This window comes from Kogia breviceps, chromosome 6 (genome assembly GCF_026419965.1).
Source record: "Kogia breviceps isolate mKogBre1 chromosome 6, mKogBre1 haplotype 1, whole genome shotgun sequence".
In the NCBI taxonomy this organism is placed as follows: Eukaryota; Metazoa; Chordata; class Mammalia; order Artiodactyla; family Physeteridae; genus Kogia; species Kogia breviceps.
The window spans coordinates 146,131,966-146,149,654 of record NC_081315.1 but is presented as its reverse complement, the minus strand read 5'-3'; the positions used below and the strand labels follow the sequence as shown (position 1 = coordinate 146,149,654).

The 17,689-nt window shown below is 57.6% G+C and overlaps 1 protein-coding gene across 7 annotated transcripts in view; it reads right to left on the bottom strand.

Annotated features, from left to right (window-relative positions):
- Positions 1 to 16,972, bottom strand: part of LETM1 (leucine zipper and EF-hand containing transmembrane protein 1) — a 31,236-nt gene extending 14,264 nt beyond the window's left edge. For 3 of the 7 annotated variants that reach the window (XM_067036834.1, XM_067036836.1, XM_067036835.1), the window contains exons 1-6: positions 16,569 to 16,884; positions 12,563 to 12,623; positions 6,492 to 6,903; positions 3,562 to 3,705; positions 2,751 to 2,888; positions 1,898 to 2,101 (exon numbers count right to left, since the gene is read on the bottom strand). In XM_067036834.1, the coding sequence (XP_066892935.1) occupies positions 1,898 to 2,101; positions 2,751 to 2,888; positions 3,562 to 3,705; positions 6,492 to 6,903; positions 12,563 to 12,623; positions 16,569 to 16,647 (1,038 nt within the window). In that variant the 5' untranslated portion in view covers positions 16,648 to 16,884. Of the gene's footprint in view, positions 1 to 1,897; positions 2,102 to 2,750; positions 2,889 to 3,561; positions 3,706 to 6,491; positions 6,904 to 12,562; positions 12,624 to 16,568 lie in introns of all 7 variants that reach the window. The other 4 variants (XM_059066017.2, XM_067036833.1, XM_059066015.2 and 1 more) reach the window with 3 other exon arrangements.
- Positions 16,973 to 17,689: the final 717 nt, after the last annotated feature.

Sequence of the window (17,689 nt, the reverse complement as noted above, 5' to 3'; positions counted from 1 at the left end):
CCTTTCCTTTGACCACAGGATGGGATTCTAAAGTCTGTCCTTGTTGGCGATTTTGGCTTCTTCAGCCCCATGGCTGGATCTATGAGGCACAAAGACCTCCTATGTCATTCCTGGGGTCCCAGGGGCTTCTCCCCACTTTTCAGAATCTTCTTATGTATGTTTTTTTACCATTTAACGACCACGGGAAAATATGCCCTCTCCACCTTAACAGCAGAGGTCTGGCCACCGGCCCGCCTCACAGGAATCTGAAGCACTGAGGTGAGGTGACTTGTTCAAGGTCACAAAGCCAGTGAGTGGCCAGGACACAACACAGGCCTCCTGCCTTCATGCTGCCTCTCCCGAGGAGGGGCAGCCGCACGGCAAATTCTCCAGCAGAGCAGAGAGACAACCCCTCTTCATGCTTACAAAATGCAGTGATGATGTGCTCCTGGAGAGCAAGAGACAGTTGTACCTGCAGAGGGAAACCTTGGAGGATGGGTTTAAGAGCGATCGGACCAAGAAGAGAGGATAAGTAAACCAAACGTACACAAGGATGTAAAATACAGGAAGAGCACGTGTGACGCAGCGCCCGTAAGCGGTCTAAGGGGGACACAGAGCATGTCGGGGGGGGGGGCATTTAATGAAATGATGGAAGCACCACAGCCAGGAAACGGGATAAGCACAGACACAGACATGCCTAGGGACGTTATTGTATAGCTGCTAAAATCCAAACAAGATGTGACAAAATCCAAACATCTCAGATGCTGCTGGAGAAAGATGGACACCTTCAAAGGAACAATAATAGGCCTGCCAGGTAACATGCACTCCATGGCATCTTTAAATGTAGAAAAAAGAACTGCAAGCCTGGAGTCCTATACCCAGCAATACCCCGCAGAATGGAAGGTTAATACAGACAAATGCATACAAACAGGAACTGAGGAGACTCCTCAAGTGGAGGAAACGGTCTGGGTGGAAATGCAGGAAGGAAGGAAGGGGGTCAGGAGGGTAAATACGTGGTGCACACCCATCAACTCAGGAGCAAAAGCGCGTGCAACGCAGAGGCGGGGGACGGCGAGCGCAGCTGGGGCGTGGCGCGTGGCAGGAAAAGCACTCACTCCCGTTAGACTCCTGTGTGTCGGGGAAGCTCGTTGTAAACTCTAGAGAAACCGCTAAAACAATAAATAAGGAACAAGCTAATGGAGAGGGGATGGAAGAGTAAACATTTGATCAATCCAAAAGAAGGCAAGAAAGCAGATTAAGTGGAACATAAAACACACAGGACAAACAGGAAACGAGTATGAACTCAATACTCCAACTGTGAGACAGAGGGCCGTCAGAGCAGAGTAAAACAGTAACAAACACCAGGCAGAGAGGGTTCAGGAAGCCTGTAAGTAACAAGAGGGAAGATCAGCCCAGAGGCAAGCTGGCTCAGCCATCAGAAGACCAGACGCCACAGACGTCAAGGCAAGACGCGTCACTAGGGAGAACGCGGGACACTTCGTGACTTCTGGAGACACACACACACTCGGGGTGCGCGCTGCACGGGGGCAGGCAGGCGGCACAGCCCCGGAGCGATCTGGTCACGGGCCAGGACTTGCTTTCGGCCTCCTGCCCTTGTTACTCAGCAGCCGCAATTCTAGGTCACTATTTTTATCGGACCTATCGAAGATCTGGGGCGAAATTCACGGTAACAGGTATTTATTAGAGGGTTCTTTAGGGTAGCAGATTAGCTAAAGTGACGGCTAATAAACTAGGACACGTTCATACAGTGAAACATTAGGCTGTCTTTAGACTCCACCTTCTCAGCGACCACGTCCCCCCACGGGAAGGTGCGCCGCCACGGCGGCTGGAAAGCGTGGGACCCCAGCCCTCACCCCAGGAGACACAGACGAGCCCCGAGCGGGCCGTGGGCGCTCACCTTGTCGTCGGCCTTGATGGAGCGCAGCCTCATGGTGAGCTGGAAGCGCAGGAAGTTGTTGGTGCCCATGGACTGCAGCTCCAGCAGCTTGCACAGCGCCACCAGCTGCAGACGCGTGAGGTTGTCCAGCGTCAGCTCGTCCTCAAACAGTTTGGAAAACCGCAAGATTTCCTCATTGCTGGGCCTCTCACCCGTCTCTCGGATCTGCGGGAGCCACGGCAAGGGTCACCACGGGTGGGCTGTGTTCCCCCGCACCCCCGTGGCCTCGGGTCCCACGCCTCAAGTCAGGAAACAAAGCAGAAGGGGCCACCCACACCCTCCCTCAGCTCTGCTCACATCTCCTACCGCGAATGGCCCCTGCGGCCCAAAGCCCTGAGCGCTGCCTGGCTGGGCTCCTGCGAGCGAGGCGTCCGCGCAGGGGACGGCATCCAGTCCCTGGACCTTGTCTGCTACGCCAGCGGAGCCGAGGCGGCTGGCCGGGAGGAGGCCGGGGCCTCTCCACGCTGGGCTGGCGGGCGGCCTTGCCTTCCTCCTGCACTGTGGACGTGGCTATGGGGCAGCCTGCCCCTCCTTCCCAGCCCAGCCCCCTGCTGGGGTCTCAGGTTCCTGCCAAACTCTACCTCCCCCAGGGCTGCTGCAAAGTCTGGAGACCCAGGCCGGGGCTTGTGAACATAAGTTCAGGTTCTCGGGACAGCAGGTGTGACCTCCAGGAGCCCCGCCCCCATCGTGCACAGTAAAAAGGAGGGAAGAAGGAGACAAGGCAGGCTCCCCAGAGAAGGCGGGCAGCCCCGAGGCGCTAACCAGCACTGGGGACCAACGGGGCAAGGCCTCAAGGGACGACGCATCACAGCACCTTCTGGAAAAACGCGGAGAAGTCTTTGGTGGCATCTCCCTTGGCGGCCTTGTTCTTCAAGGCCATCTCCTCGATGGTGTCCTGAAGGAACTTGGCCAGCTCCAACTTGACCCGCAGCTGCTTCTTCAGCCTCTCTTCCTGCGGAGTCAGAGAGGGCACCGCGCTCCTGGGTTCCGCCCCGCACGGCTTCCTGGACGGCGCCGGTCCAGCGGCTGCTTCGAGCCCCAGCACGAAGTGCACGTACACCCGACCCAGCGCCGCCAGATGCCTCCTGAATGGCGCTTCCTCCACCCACGAGCTCTGCGTTCGGAAACTTTCTATTTCACAATTTTTAAAAGTCTGTGTGACCCTCCCCCCACCCCCGCCGGAGAAGGGGCCAGCGAACTCCATAAAGAGCTGGCCTGTAAAGCTTTTAGGCCCCGTGGGCTGAGCCACGTGGAACGCGAAGGCCACCAGACAATACATACACGACAGGCACGCACGTCCCCAGAAGGCCTTACTGACCACAACGGTCAGGGCTGGCACGGCCCGTGGGCTGTACGTCTGCCAACCCTGCCCTAGACCCGTCTCGTCCCCCACGAATGGGTCTTGACCTGTGGCTCAAGGAACACTGGTCTAGAGAAGCTAGAATTCAAGACACATTTTAAAGGGAAGCAAACCTGAAACCAGCACCTATTAAACAATCATAGCACAGCATGACTGACTTATGGAGAAAACATACAATTTACAGACATCTGACATCGGAAACGTCAGTCGTAAAACCACGCAGCCTTGGAGCTGCTTTCAAAGCGGGCTGGAACGAGCCGGTCACCTTGACGGACTGGGTCTCGAACGTGGACGGCAGCATGTTGGGGAAGAGCTTCACGGCAACAGGGAGCAGGAACTCCATGAAGGGCACCACGACGAAGACCAGGAAGGGCACCAGGCGGAAGAGGTCGGCGCAGATCCGCAGGAACTGGAGGGGTGGAGGGGCCACGGGGTGACTGGGGAGCAGCGCTCGCAGAGTCGCCCGCGGGCCACCAGCAGGCGCCGGGCGGGGAGCGGACAGGGCTCCGGAGGCACCGAGGCCGAGCCGCGAGGCGGCGGCCCTCAGGAAAGCTGCGTGGGGTGGCACCCGTCACCGGGTGCTGCCCATGGGCCGCCCCCCAGGGCGTCTGCCAGGTGCCCACCGGCCTGGCGGACAGCCGGGCAAGACTGACGGACGGAGGACTGGTCACTGCTGGCGGCGGTGCGGACCCCCAGGGGAGGCCGTGGCCACGCCCCGCGCCCCGCGCCCCGCGCGCTCTGCAGAAAGGAGGGCCGAGCGTCAGCGGGGCGCTTCTCTTGTGCTCCCTGACGCGATCGGTTAGATCTGAGACTATGCCACACAGCAACGACCAGGGAAAACATCCAAGTGCCTCACTGATGCAAACAAACCACTGCTGAAGACATTAAAGACATGTGCGGCTTGAAGTAACCGACAAGCCGTGAGGACGGTGGACAATCACCGCCGGCTCCCCAGCAGCCCACCTGCGCCCGCACCAGCGGCCACTCAGCACGTGCTCCCGCCACTCGGGACTGCCTGGCTGCACAGCAGCCCAGACTACACGCCCCGCGTCACCGGCTGTGTTTCCACCGTGACCGACGAGACTGTCTTTGCAGGAGCGACATCGTTTCTACTAAGGGCCTCGTTTCTGGCTGGAGCGCCACTTTCCACGATGGCTGCCCTCCCCGGGGGTCGGGTGTCACCTACCCTGCGACAGTGGTCAGTCACTGTGATCACCCGGACAGGGTGTTCTCTCCACTTGTGAGGGAACGCCCCGAGAGCACGCAAATAGACACCCATCTCCCTCCCTAGACACACTCACCACGGTTCCTCCGAAACCAGCCTCTACTCCGACGGCCACAAAACAGCGACTTCCTAACTCAAGCCCACCTCCCCGTTTATCAACCTTGCTTTGCACCTTCATTTTTCTATTTATTATCAAAACAGACTCAAGGATTCCCATGGTTTTCATTTGTTTATAATTATCATTTATATTTTTATGCTCAAATGATCCCAGATATGACCCTTCAAGTTGGTGCCAATGTTTTTTGACATTCCTCCATTAAATTATTTTTAGCAGTTCTATCAAGGTTTAATTTACGTACCATAACACTCGCTCATTGTAAGTATGTAATTCAATAAATTTTGGTAAATTTATAGACTGAAACCATCTCTAAAATCCAGTTTTAGAACATTTTCATCATGACACAAAGTCCCACTGTGTCCATCTGCAGTTAACCTCCATTTCCACTCTGGGGTCTAGGCAAACAGGGATTTGATTTGTTTCTACAAATTTGCTTCTTCTGTAAATTATCCACGCATGGAGCCAGCGTCCAGCTTCTGTTACCAGCGTGTAAATGTCTAGGAATATCAAGTCCTCTTGGCAACCTGACCCTCTCGTCACCATGAGTGACCTCTTCTGCCCTGGTAATCCCGGCTCTAACATCGACTTTGTCTGATATTAACATTGGCTTTCCTGGACTAGGGTTAGCCATTTACCTTTCTCCATTCTTTTACTTTTAGCCTATTTGTGTCTTTACATTTAGATGTGTTCCTTGTAGAGTACACAGAGTTCAGTCTTGCTTTTTTAATCTGACAATATCAACCATTTAGTTAATAAAACTACAAAAAGAAAAAACCATACGACCATCTAAAGAGACACAGAAAAGAAACAACAAGAATTTACTGTATAGCACAGGAAACTATATTCAATATCTTATAATAACCTGTATCATGAAAAATAATCTGAAAATATATATACATAACTGAATCACTTTGCTGTACACTTAAAACTAACACAATATCGTAAATCAACTATACTTCCAAAAAATTAAAAATAAATGGTAAAAAAAAAATAGATGGGGCTTCCCTGGTGGCGCAGTGGTTGAGAGTCCGCCTGCCGGTGCGGGAACACGGGTTCGTGCCCCGGTCCGGGAAGATCCCACATGCCGTGGAGCAACTAAGCCCGTGTGCCACAACTACTGAGCCCGCGCTCTAGAGTCTGTGAGCCAGAACTACTGAGCCTGCGAGCCACAACTACTGAAGCCCACACACCTAGAGCCCGTGCTCCGCAACAAGAGAAGCCACCGCAATGAGAAGCCCGCGCATCGCGAGGAAGAGTAGCCCCCGCTCGCCGCAACTAGAGAAAGCCACTCGCAGCAACGGAGACCCAATGCAGCCAAAAATAAACAAATAAGTTTATTTTTAAAAAACCAAACAAACAGGGCTTCCCTGGTGGTGCAGTGGTTGAGAGTCTGCCTGCCGATGCGGGGGACACGGGTTCGTGCCCCGGTCCGGGAGGATCCCACGTGCCGCGGAGCGGCCGGGCCCGTGAGCCGTGGCCGCTGAGCCTGCGCGTCCGGAGCCTGTGCTCCGCAACGGGAGAGACCACGACAGTGAGAGGCCCGCGTACCGCAAACAAACAAACAAACAAAGAGACAAAACCCCCCACAAACTCCAAAGGAGGAGCCGTGAGCACGCCTCAGGCAGAGAGCAGAGCCCCGGGGAGCCCCCAACGCGGTTATGGCTGCACCTGCTCCACAGAGCTGCGCCGGCCACACACCGTCCCAGCGGAAAATCAGGAACCCTGAGGCGTGTGAAAGAAACATTCAGCTAACTCAGGCGAGAACTAAAGCCACTGTGGGACAACCTCTTATCGTGACTTTAGACCCTTAGAGCAACGGTCGGGTGACCCCAGCAGGGCGCACGCCCATTACCTGCCTGCGCTCTCGGCGGGTCAGGCTGTGGCCGTGGAGGATGCGCCAGAGCATGCGTGCGGCGATCTTGGTGTCGATCCAGAGCAGGCGGAAGCCGTGGTAGTAGTGCTTCAGCTCATCCAGGAGCCGCTGCCCCAGGGGCTTTCTCACGGCCGCCTCTGCGGGCGGGCTGTACACGGGGCCTCCTTCTTCCAGCTTCTTGTTCTTGTCCTTCAGGGACCGGAGGGACTTCTCCACCACAGAGTCATCGCCCAGCGGGGGCGACGAGTGCCAGCAGCGCACGGGAAGGAGCCTCGGCCCTGCGACCACCACGCACGTGTGCTTGGGCCTCAGAGTCCAGCGGCCGAGGGGATCGCCTCGCAAGGAAAGGTACACGGGGTGGATGGGACTGCAACCGCCAAACGCAAGTTTCCTTGAAGAGGAAAAAAGAAGCCAGTGGTGAGGGGCCAGCCTTGCCGTGACCTCCCGGCAGCAGCCCAGACCACAGCCAGAGCAAAACCGCACACGCAGCATCCCAGCGTGCAGAGGACTCCCTGCCCCTTCCTGACGCCGGAGAAACACACCCAGGGGAGCCAGTCCCCACCGTCGGAGGTGAAGGCGCCGCCCGCAAAGGTCTTGTGAGAGAGGCCAGTGGGGGCTGGCCAGTGCCCATGGCCTCGGAGGAGCGGGTCAGACACAAACAACCAGCAGAGGCTTGACCTCCAGACAAGACAGACCCAACCTCTGGGGGGGCCTCCCAGGCCAGCCCTCTCCGCCGGCAGGTGACTCTCTACAAAGACCTGCGGTTCCCGAGCAAGTCAGTCATGAAAACCAGGGAGGGTGCTCCAACCAACAGGGCCCCGGATCTGTGCATCAGCTGACCAAAGGCCTCCGTGCAGAAGGACACAGACCCGGCGAGCACAGCCCAAGCCCAGGCCTCCCTCTCCTCCCCGCTGCTCACTCGGCTCCCACACTGGCCTCCTTGCCCACGCGCAGCAGCAGACCCCAGGCCCGGAGCCTCCGCAGCCATGCCTGCCCGGGCGCCCCACAGGGGCTGGCTCGCACTGGGCCTCCTCGGGCCGCCCGACCTGCAGGGCTACCCTGGGGTCCACCCCTCTCCAATCCTCACACGCGGGCCGTCTCCCACTGGACCATGGGCCCCATGGGGCCCAGTGGGGAGCCACCTCCACGCCACAGCGGGAAGCGGCAGGGGCTTCTGGAAGTGGGAACCTCAGAGCCCTCTCCGTCGGCACCACATCAGGCCTACAGGGCCGCCCAGACCCCTGGCGGCCAGAGCAGGCCAGTCTGCTCTTCCGGGCCCCAGGCAGCTGTGTCCTCAGGGTCTCTGCCTGCAGGAGAGCCGCTTGAGGAGGGCCACTCGCTGCAGCCTGAGTTTCTGGGGCCTGGACCTGGCCCTCCCCAGCTCCCGGTGCCCACTCGACCCGGCACAGCCCAAGGCCTGGGCACGACGAGGAGGTGCCCTTCCAATGGCAACGCGTGACAGAAGGCCGTTTACAACCCAACACTGGAACACGATTCTCCTTCCATCTTCTCCTCTCACGCGTCCCTTCAGAAACCTCTCCCTGCTCACGCACCAATCCACTACCGAGCGCCAAAGGCCCACTCCCCTGAGGGGCTGTTTACCAGGACACACCGCAGCTTCCTCCCCCCTGTCCAGGCAGCCCTGTGCACGTGGCCCGCTGCCAGCAGCGAGGACCGAGCTCTGAGCAGACCAGCCCAGGTCAAACTCCAGCTCCACCGCTGACCGCTGCGTAACCTTGGACAGGCGACCTCTCCGCTTTAAGAGCATCCCTAGCGGATGTGTGCGGCTAACACACAGGCAGTACCCAGAACAGTGCTGGGGCACAGCAAGCCCCATTAAAGCAGTCGAGAAGCCACCAGTCAGGGCTGGAAGAAAGCTGGGAAATGTCTAGTTTAGCTGCTCCCTTCAGGCACGGGGAACACTGAAGGACAAGCAGGGATGGCCTGTATGGGCGGAGACAGCTGGCAGATGGCCCCCCGCCGGCCCCGCTTCTGTCCCGAGCCCCTCGGTCCCACCCTGTCCTGAGCCCTGGCAGCTGGGGAACAGCCTTGCCTAGGACACGGCGGCTCCGCTGGCTCAGCCATTACCCTCTGTGCCCAGTCTCACCCCTCCAAGCGGGAGATGACCATGCCCACGCCTCCTGTCTTCATCAGGCTGAATTATCCAGTTTTCCAACCCAGTTACCAAGGAAGCAAGTGGCTTCCTTGAGGTATGATGTCAGTCATGAGGGGCAGCCAAGAGGCAAGGACAGAGACCCGTGAAAACAGACCAAGCGGAGAAACGTGGGGCACATCCAGTGAGGGCCATCAGGGCCCCGAAATCTGGCTGCCTTCACGCATGTTAAAGAGATTATTAACAATCTAGCCAGAGAGATTTAGCTCTATTCCAAAAGCACAAAATTGCTTAATTATTAAAATATTTCCATCAAAACAAAACTAACGTGGGCACTGCTGCCTTTCCTCGGGGAGCTGGAACAAAGGGTATCTTCGAGAAAGCAGCTCCTGCTCTGCCCTGACCCACCAGAGCCCAGGCGTCAGCATCCCGGAAGTGCGTGCTCCCCTCACCTGCCAACACGTGGGAGCGTCCCTTTCCCAGGGGGACAGCAGCCCGAGGCTGGGCCAGGGAGGGCGCCAACCCTCCGTGTGCTCCTCAGGGCCAACAGGAAAGGGAAGGCGGGATGGAGCGACAGGCACCGTGGCCCAGAGGCTGCTCCAGGAGCGCAGGTGCCCAGAGACGAGAGGACCCCACGATCGCCCGCGGGACAGCGCGCCCCTCGGCTGGGACCTGGAGCCCTCGGGGCCGCAGGACATCCACGTGAGGGAAGCACCATCACCAGCAGCTCCGTGTGTCCGCAACGAATCTTACACGTGCTCCCGCTAAGGCAGACTTAAAAGCAGAAGCAGCTCGTCGGCTCAGGTTTTCCCACTGAATGGGGTTCGGCGCTTGCAGGGGTCTCAGAACCGCCTGCTGTTTTACATCTGACGGCTCATTCAAGTTGTGGGTGCTTCCTCTCTGCCTCTGTTTCTATGACAAGGGAGGTGAGAGCAGCTAGACAATGTCCATGATGTTATCTTGGATCAGAAACTCTCCCCCACTCACCCTTCAGGGGTCTGGACCATTTCAATTAAGACTGAGATTGCAGGGCTTCCCTGGTGGCGCAGTGGTTGAGAGTCCGCCTGCCGGTGCAGGGGACAGGGGTTCGACCCCTGGTCCGGGAGGATCCCACATGCCGCAGGGCAACTAAGCCCGTGCGCCACAACCACTGAGCCTGCGCTCTAGAGCCCGCGAGCCACAACTACCGAGCCTGCGTGCCACAACTACTGAAGCCCACTCACCACAACTACTGAGCCTGCGCTCTAGGGCCCGTGAGCCACAACCACTGAGTCCGTGCACCACAACTACTAAAGCCCGCACGCCTAGAGCCCGTGCTCCACAAGAGAAGCCACTACAATGAGAAGCCCACACGCTGCAAAAGTAGCCCCTGCTTGCCGCAACTAGAGAAAGCCCCAGTGCAGCAACAAAGACCCAACACAGCCAAAACTTAAATAAATAAATTTATATATTAAAAAAACCCCTGAGATTGCAAAATGACTGTTAAAAAAAACTAATACAAATGAGTACCACTTACAAGTACTTCTCTGTGTGACTCAAGATTTCTTATACTGTGCGATCAACATAAAAAATAAAAGTCCTGGATGCTGAGACTCACGTAAGACTTCAACTCTCACCCATAATCCCTAATCTGAAGTGTGTGAGTTCAGGACAACAGCTTTACAGTTCTCACTGTTTCACTTTCTAAACAAAGTGTTTAACTTTCTAAACATTGTGAACTTAGAAAACACTAGAGTCTCTGTTTTTTGCTGCCGTGATAATGCGTGAATGACTACAGCTCTCTGATAACAGATCTGGCTACCGAGATGAAAAAAAACTGAAAAACTGAAGCAAACGCACTGGGAAGGAAGAGACAAAAAGTCACTACTGTGCACTAGGCAGCCAATTAACTAAAACTGTGCTGCCTTGCCAGCTCACACAATCCACAGAGCTGTGTGAAGTGGCCAGGCCCAAGAAGCCGTACCCCAGCCAGGAACTTCCACGCTGCCAACAATCACTTAGAAAAGATAATGAGGAGCGAGCCCCCTCAACCCCACCAAATACGGCGCATCTGGGGACTGTCTTAAAGGCCGTGCACGTGGCCTACATGAGGAACACGACAGACCCTTTTCCAAAAGAGGGAAAACAGCTTACAGGTGGAAAGACCACATGTGACTTTGAAAGTTAATATTCCCAAATGATGTTATGGGTTTAACGACATTCCAGTTACAATCCTCAAAAGGCCATTCGAGAATGGAAATAATTCAAAAGTTGGTCTAGAAGGACTGTGGAGAAAGGAGGCAGGCGAGGCCTGGCCCCCGCCAAGTAACAGGTGCAGACTGTCCCCTGCAGGAGAGGCAGGCACGCCAGCCCCACAAGCAGCGGGGGTCACTGGCCCATGCGTGGCGCCGCCCCACCACCTGAAGAGCCAGGCCACACAGCAGAACGAACCTGCCTCAGCGCTTACTACTTTAAAACCAGAGACTTCACACCAAGACCCAGACTTCCAGCTTCTCCTGAAAAACCCTGACAGCTGACCCTGCGGGACCACATCCTTCACGGCAACCATGACCACACCACCAGGTCACTGGTCACCCGTTTCCAGACACCCACTGGGCCCCAAGCCCCTGAAACGCCAGCCGCTGATTACAGAGTTCACTTAGAACTCTGAAATCCAGAAAAGCACACTTCAGCAAGAGTAAAGGTGTTCTACACTCATACGTTAATGCCTCCACATCACAAAAAGAGGTGTCGTGGCGACAAAGCCTGGTGACTATGAGAAGAGGAACCTAATTAAAATCAAAGCCCAAAGCTGGCTGGGAGCACCCTGGCAGCAGGTGGGGGCCTGCAGAGGCCGCTGCTGGGAGGGGCTTTTGAAACTACTTTGTCGTGTCCCTGCCACACGTTGCCCACGTGCCCATTCCCCTCCACCTGCTCACAGGTGGAAAGGCTGGGCCCGGCCACTCATTTTAGGACTGTACAAGAGCCAGAAAACTGGAAATACGCTTACACACACTTTTGCTTTAACAGCAATCAAGTTTTCATGTACAGCTCGTGTACTGTTTGTTTTAGGGAATTAAATCTGTCCCAGGTAGCATCCTCCAGAAAAGTTTCGTAGCCAAGATGAGGCAACAAATCAACAATCTCAAATGAATAAGAAAATCCGAAGAGCCCACAGCTCTACGGACAAGGGGTCAAAAGGGTCCAACACTCACACAGGAAGGATCGGGCGTGTCGAGAGGCGCGAGCTCCACTCCGGGCACCCGGGGCAGGTGGACGTGGAGCCGGTGCTGACAGCAGTCTGGGCGCCCCACCACACAGGTGGGGGAGTCAGGAGACTAAGCTCAGGGGTGTGGGCAGGGATGATGGCTGGCGAGGAGAGTACAGCAGCCCTGCGGGAAGCTCAAATCCATGGGCAACAGTGGACAGGGGAGTGTGGGCGCCACTCCCTGCAGGAAGCCCTCCAGCCTCTCAGCAGTACCACACACCTCCCGCCACACTCCAGATATGTCCCCAGGACCAGCAGGGCAAGCCCCGTGGCCAGCGATCGATCCACATGGTCTTCTCTGAAGGACCAAGTGCAGTGCAAGGGAGGCTTTGTCTGTGTGTTCACAAGAAAAGCCACTGGAAATGGCAGCTGTGTGAGTGTGGAAAAGACTCAATACCGTATGCAGACTGTGGTTACCACTGCACGTTTCAAAAAACAGGTACATAAGGGAAAAAGACCAGAATAAAATACACCAAAAGGCTAATAATTTCTGTAACAGGTACTGGGATTACGAGTGTTTATTTTCCAAGTATTCACTAAGGCATGTGGTTACACGAAAAGACACAGGTTTAAAAGGACAAAGAGCAGGAAGGCAGACCATAGCACCTCCCCAAACCGAGATTCGCACGTCACTGGAGGACGTTCAAGCCCCCACCGTCGAACAGGCAGCGGCGACGTGAGTCTACTTACACGCGGCTCGTCAACCCCATGGCGCTGGCACAGCTGAGACAGGCACGATCCCCCGCACGGCCTGCGACGAAACGGAAAGAACCAAGTCAGCCTCAAACCAGGAGCTTCACGCTGGCACCACCCCTTGGAGGCTAAGTCTCCGGAAGCTGAGCGAAGGCTCTGCCCCAGCGGGAACGCGGTGTCTTGCAGTCAGTCCCTGGGCCCACGCACCCCACCTGGGGGCCCGGGCCCTGGCCGCCCTTCCGGCCTCCCCAGCTGGGACCACCCACCAGCCCTGGCTGCCTCTGGCGGGCGGACGCAGGGCACACGTGATCCCCAGCACACAGAGCAGGCCAGGGCCCCGTCCAAATGTCCCTACACGCCCCCTGCCCACACGAGCGGCGGGGGCCGTGAGAGCTGCCAGCACGACCGAAGCCGAGAGGGAGCCAGTTCTTGGATAAACAGTACTGAGGAGCGCGCGGCACGTTTTCAGGATTTTCACGCACCCTTGATGCTTTTCCCTAACGCTGACTCTCAAGCCCTTCCTCCGGCTGAGGCGGATCCACCTTCCTTGTCCCCCCAACAGAAGCCCCCCACCTCGAGACCTTAACTCAGAAACGGGCCCCGCGGCAAGCAAACCAGCTGCCGCAGTGCCCAGAGCCCCCTGGCCTGCCTGCCCCCCGCACGCCGCCCTGCCGGCCCCTTCCCATGCCCTTCCACTCTGAAGGCCTGCGGAGCAAACCCGGGGGTGGGCTCCAGCCTCCGACCGCCCCCCGCCCTGGCACAGAAGGAGGCGGGTGCGCCACCCCCTCCTCCTGAGGCCCTTCTGTGTCTCTTTCCCGACCACCACCCTGAACTCTGACCCCAGCTGGGTCTCCTACAACTCACTCACTGCTACCCTAACTCCCCATAGTCCTGGGCCCACAAGACGGCCCCCACTTCAAATGCCAGTTGCAAGTGGGGTCCCCAGGCTACCCGCACTCCTGCTGACTACAAATTCGGGGTATCCATGACGCTCTCACTTTTGATAATTTGCTAAAATGGCCCACAGAACTCAGGGAAGTACTCTATTCACTACTGCAGTTTATTATAAAGGATACAGATGAACCGCCAGATGGAAAAGTATATAGTGCAAGGTCTGGGAGAGTCTTTGGGCACAGGAGCTTCTGTCCGCATTGACTGGCATGTGCCACCAACCCAAAAGCTCCCCAAGCCTCCCTGTTCAAGAGTTCCTATCTTCACTGCCTAGGCATGACTGATTACATCCTTGGCCACTGGCAACTGAACTCCATCTCCAGAGCCTCTCCCCTCCCTGGAGTTTGGGTGTGGGTCTGCAAGGTCCAACCTTCTAATCACAGCTACCTCATTAGCATAAATTCTGGGGTGTGGGAAAGGGACTCATTATGAATAACAAAAGATAATTCTTATCATTCAAGAAATTCCTAGGGTTTTAGGAGCTCTGCCAGGAACCCAAGATGGGGCAAAAGAGACCAAACTTATTTCTTCCTATCCCATACCTTTCTTAACCTGGCTTCCAGGACACCAGGCTCTCTGGGTTCTCCTCCCTAAGCTGCTCCAGGCAGGATCCTCCCTGCCCCACCTCCAGATCCTCCCCAGGCACTCCGTACCTGAACACCTGTGGATACACGAGACCCAGAAGTCCGATGGGCACCTCGCCCTCAACGGCTCCAAGAACACTCCCGGCTCCCCCAGCCTGCTGCTCCCCAGTGCTCCTTTGTTTTCAATAATGGCCAGAGGCCGGGCCCTCTGCTCTCACACCCAGTCCTTGGCAAATCTGGTCAGCCCACCTCTACAAGTCCCAGCCCACTCTCAAGTCCGTACCACACACAGCAACTTCCTCCCAAAGAGTACAGTGTGCGAAGGGCAGGAAGTAACTCTGGAGAAGATACCACCTTAGCCCAGTGATCAAGGTCAGCACAGCCATGGTCTTACACCTGCAGGCACCCTTGACAGATGTGATGAGAAGGACACACTTCACCTCTGGGGTCTTCCTCCCCCACACCCTTAACCCCGGTCTAACCATGACAGAAACATCAGACAAATCCCAATAGATGGGCATCCTACAGTATATCTGACCAGTCTTCCTCAAAACTGTCAAGGAGAGTCTGAGAAACTGTCATAGCCAAGAGACCAAAAAGAAACGGTGACTAAATGTAATGGGGTGTCCTGGATGGGGTCTTGGGACAAAAAAAGGACATCAGAGTAAAGTATGTGCAGAATAAGGGAAATCTGAATACACTGTGGACCTCGATTAATAACAATGTATTAACATTAGTTTACTGATTGTGACAATGACCCAAATTGATATAAGATGTCAATAATGGGGGAAATATTCTCCAGAAAAGGGCTGCCACACCCAGCTGGGAGCATCATTTCCAAGGGTTCAGGGACTGGCTCCCCATGGTCCAGCCCTGGGTCTTGCAGGCTCTGGACGCCCTGTAGGTCCTACAGCAAATCAGCCGTCTGACCAACACTCAGCCCCTTAGTGTCTGTATAAAGAACAGTGCTAACTATGGGACACACCTGTGTTCCTGGAATGATACAACCACAAAACAAATTCAGTTGATTTTTAAACTGTAAACATGCTACAGAAACCTGTGTGGCGGGACTTCCCTGGTGGCTCAGTGGTTAAGAATCCGCCCGCCAATGCAGAGGACATGGGTTCGAGCCCTGGTCCAGGAAGATCTCACATGCCGCGGAGCAACTAAGCCCGTGTGCCACAACTACCGAGCCTGCGCTCTAGAGCCCACGTGCCACAGCTACTGAAGCTCGCGTGCCTAGAGCCCGCGCTCCGCAACAAGAGAAGCCAGCGCAGTGAGAAGCCCGAGCACAGCAACAAAGAGTAGCCCCCGCTAGCTGCAATTAGAGAAAGCCCGCGCAGCAACGAAGACCCAATGCAGCCAAAAATAAATAAAATAAAATTTAAAAAAATATATATCAGAAAAAGAGAAACCTGTGTGGCCAAAGTATTTTTATCACCATACTCAAGAGGCAAGAGATATAGAGAGCGCTGACAGCAGAGGGAAGGACTAAAAGCTGGACTGGGCACCCAGACTATCGTTCATACAGGAGTGCTTGGTGTTTCATGCTCTTCTCCTGGCTCCAAAGGTCTAAGCAGCTGATCAACCATTATTGTTAAAAAATGACAAGAACCGTGTTTTCCAGGGTGCCTTTACAAATTGTGAACACCTTGAAATACATAATTTTACTTGACAATCTCAATCTCATAGGACAAATAACAAGCCACAAACTCAGAAAGGTTAACGTAAAAAGAGACATGGAGTGAGGGTCACTGCAGGCACCCTACGTGCGGGCCCCTAAGAGCCCCCCGTTATGTGTGATCTCCGTGTCACAGCTAGGGTCACTGAGGCTCCAGATACAGCGGGACCTGCCTGAGGCCACGCGAAAAGGCCTGGGGACCCTGCACGACGCCCGTAATACCATAAAGGTATCGGTCCCACGGACGTCCGTCCTGCAAGCCGGCAGGGCCTGCTCGCCAGTGTGTGCCAGACCCCGCCGTGCCCCCCCCCATCTCTAGAGCCCCGAACGTGGCCCGAGGGCAAGAGTATCCTCGCGAGTGGGCGCCAGGTCCACAGGGCTTAACCACGAGAGGAGCGCCGACACCGTCCCAGGGCTGGTTGTCAGCGCGCTCCCTTCAAAACTTTCCCAACCTCGCTCCCGAAGCAGCGGCCGGCGGCAGGGCGACTAAGGTCACGGCGCGAATGAGTCACACGCGGTCCCCGCGGGCACCCACGGCCCGGGCGCTCCCCACCCCCGGCGACCGGCCCGCCGGCCAGGGCGGGGCGGACGGGCAAGGCCGCGCAAGGCCCCTCCCGGCGTGACCCCGGCTCCGGGCTGGGTCCGAGTGCCGCGATCCACCCAGCGGGGAGTCTCCCGGACCTGGGGGGGGGCGGGGGGCGGGGTGCCGGCCCCGAGGCCCTCCCCGGTCCTCCCAACACGGCCCCGGCCCCGGCCCCGCGTCGTCGGCTCAGCGCCGGGCCCTTACCCCTCGGAGCGGCGGAGCGGGGCGGCGGGAGGCGGGCGGGTCCCCGGCCGCGGCAACTTCTCAGTAAAATGGACGCCATGTGCCCTGCGCGGCGGCCACCTGCCTTCTGAGGCTGCTGCTCCTCCCACGCGGCCGCCGCGGCGCCTCCGCCCGCCCGCGGAAGGATAAGAGCGGCAGTTGGCTGCAGGCGGCAGGCGTTCAGCTCAAGGACCCGGCACCGGCGGCGGCCATGTCCCGGCGCCTACGTCCGGTGGTGCGGGGCGGGGCGGCCTGGCCGCCGCTCCCATTGGACCCTTAGAGGGCGCCCGGCGCCGGCCAGGTGAGGGGCGGGCCCGCGCCGCCGCGGACTGCCCGTCCCGGCGTGCCACGGGCGGCTGCCCCTTCAGCGCGCTGCATTCTGGGTCACGGCTCAACGCTCGGCCCCGCGTGCCGGCCGCAGGGACTTGGGGAGCCGGCGGCGCATGCGTGCTGGGCCCTTCCGTGTCCGAGCGGCGGCGGCTGCGTGACGCTTGGCGTGCGGCGGGATCGAGCCCCGCACCGACTGGCGGCAGATACCTCCGGGACGTTTGGGGTCCGTTCCCGCCGGGGGCTGAGGGGCGTCGGCGGTCGGGCCTCTCTGGCCGAGCCCCCGGTCGGCCTCCGACCTGTCCCGGGCCGCTGCTCGTAACACCGAGGGCCCTGGCTTCCGGGCGGCGCCCCCAGTGCCGCTGACCGCTCGAGCGTCTGCTCCCGGGCGGGAAAGACCCGGCAGCCGTGATCTTTGGGCCCCACCTTCCCCTTCCCTAAATGCGGTCAGTTGGTCGTGGAGGGTCGATGAGGTGACGCAGGGAAAGCAGGCTGGGGGAATGTGGGGCTCGGCGGCTCCTGGGGCCTCCGTGGTCGCCTCTCCAGCAGGTCATGCCCATCAGCCTGCACCTCAGTCCTTCCCCGGGACTCCCCACCCCGCTTCCCAGCCCCCGGCCTTTGCCGCTCTCAGGCACTGCTCCGCCTGGAAGTTCTTTGCAGTCCTTCTCACGCCCTCTGCCTGTCTGTCTTGTTCGCGGATGTGACCCCAGGGCACTGCTTGGCGAGGTACTGCGGTGCACACTCAGCGCGCATCTGTGTTGTGCGGTGCAGGAGTG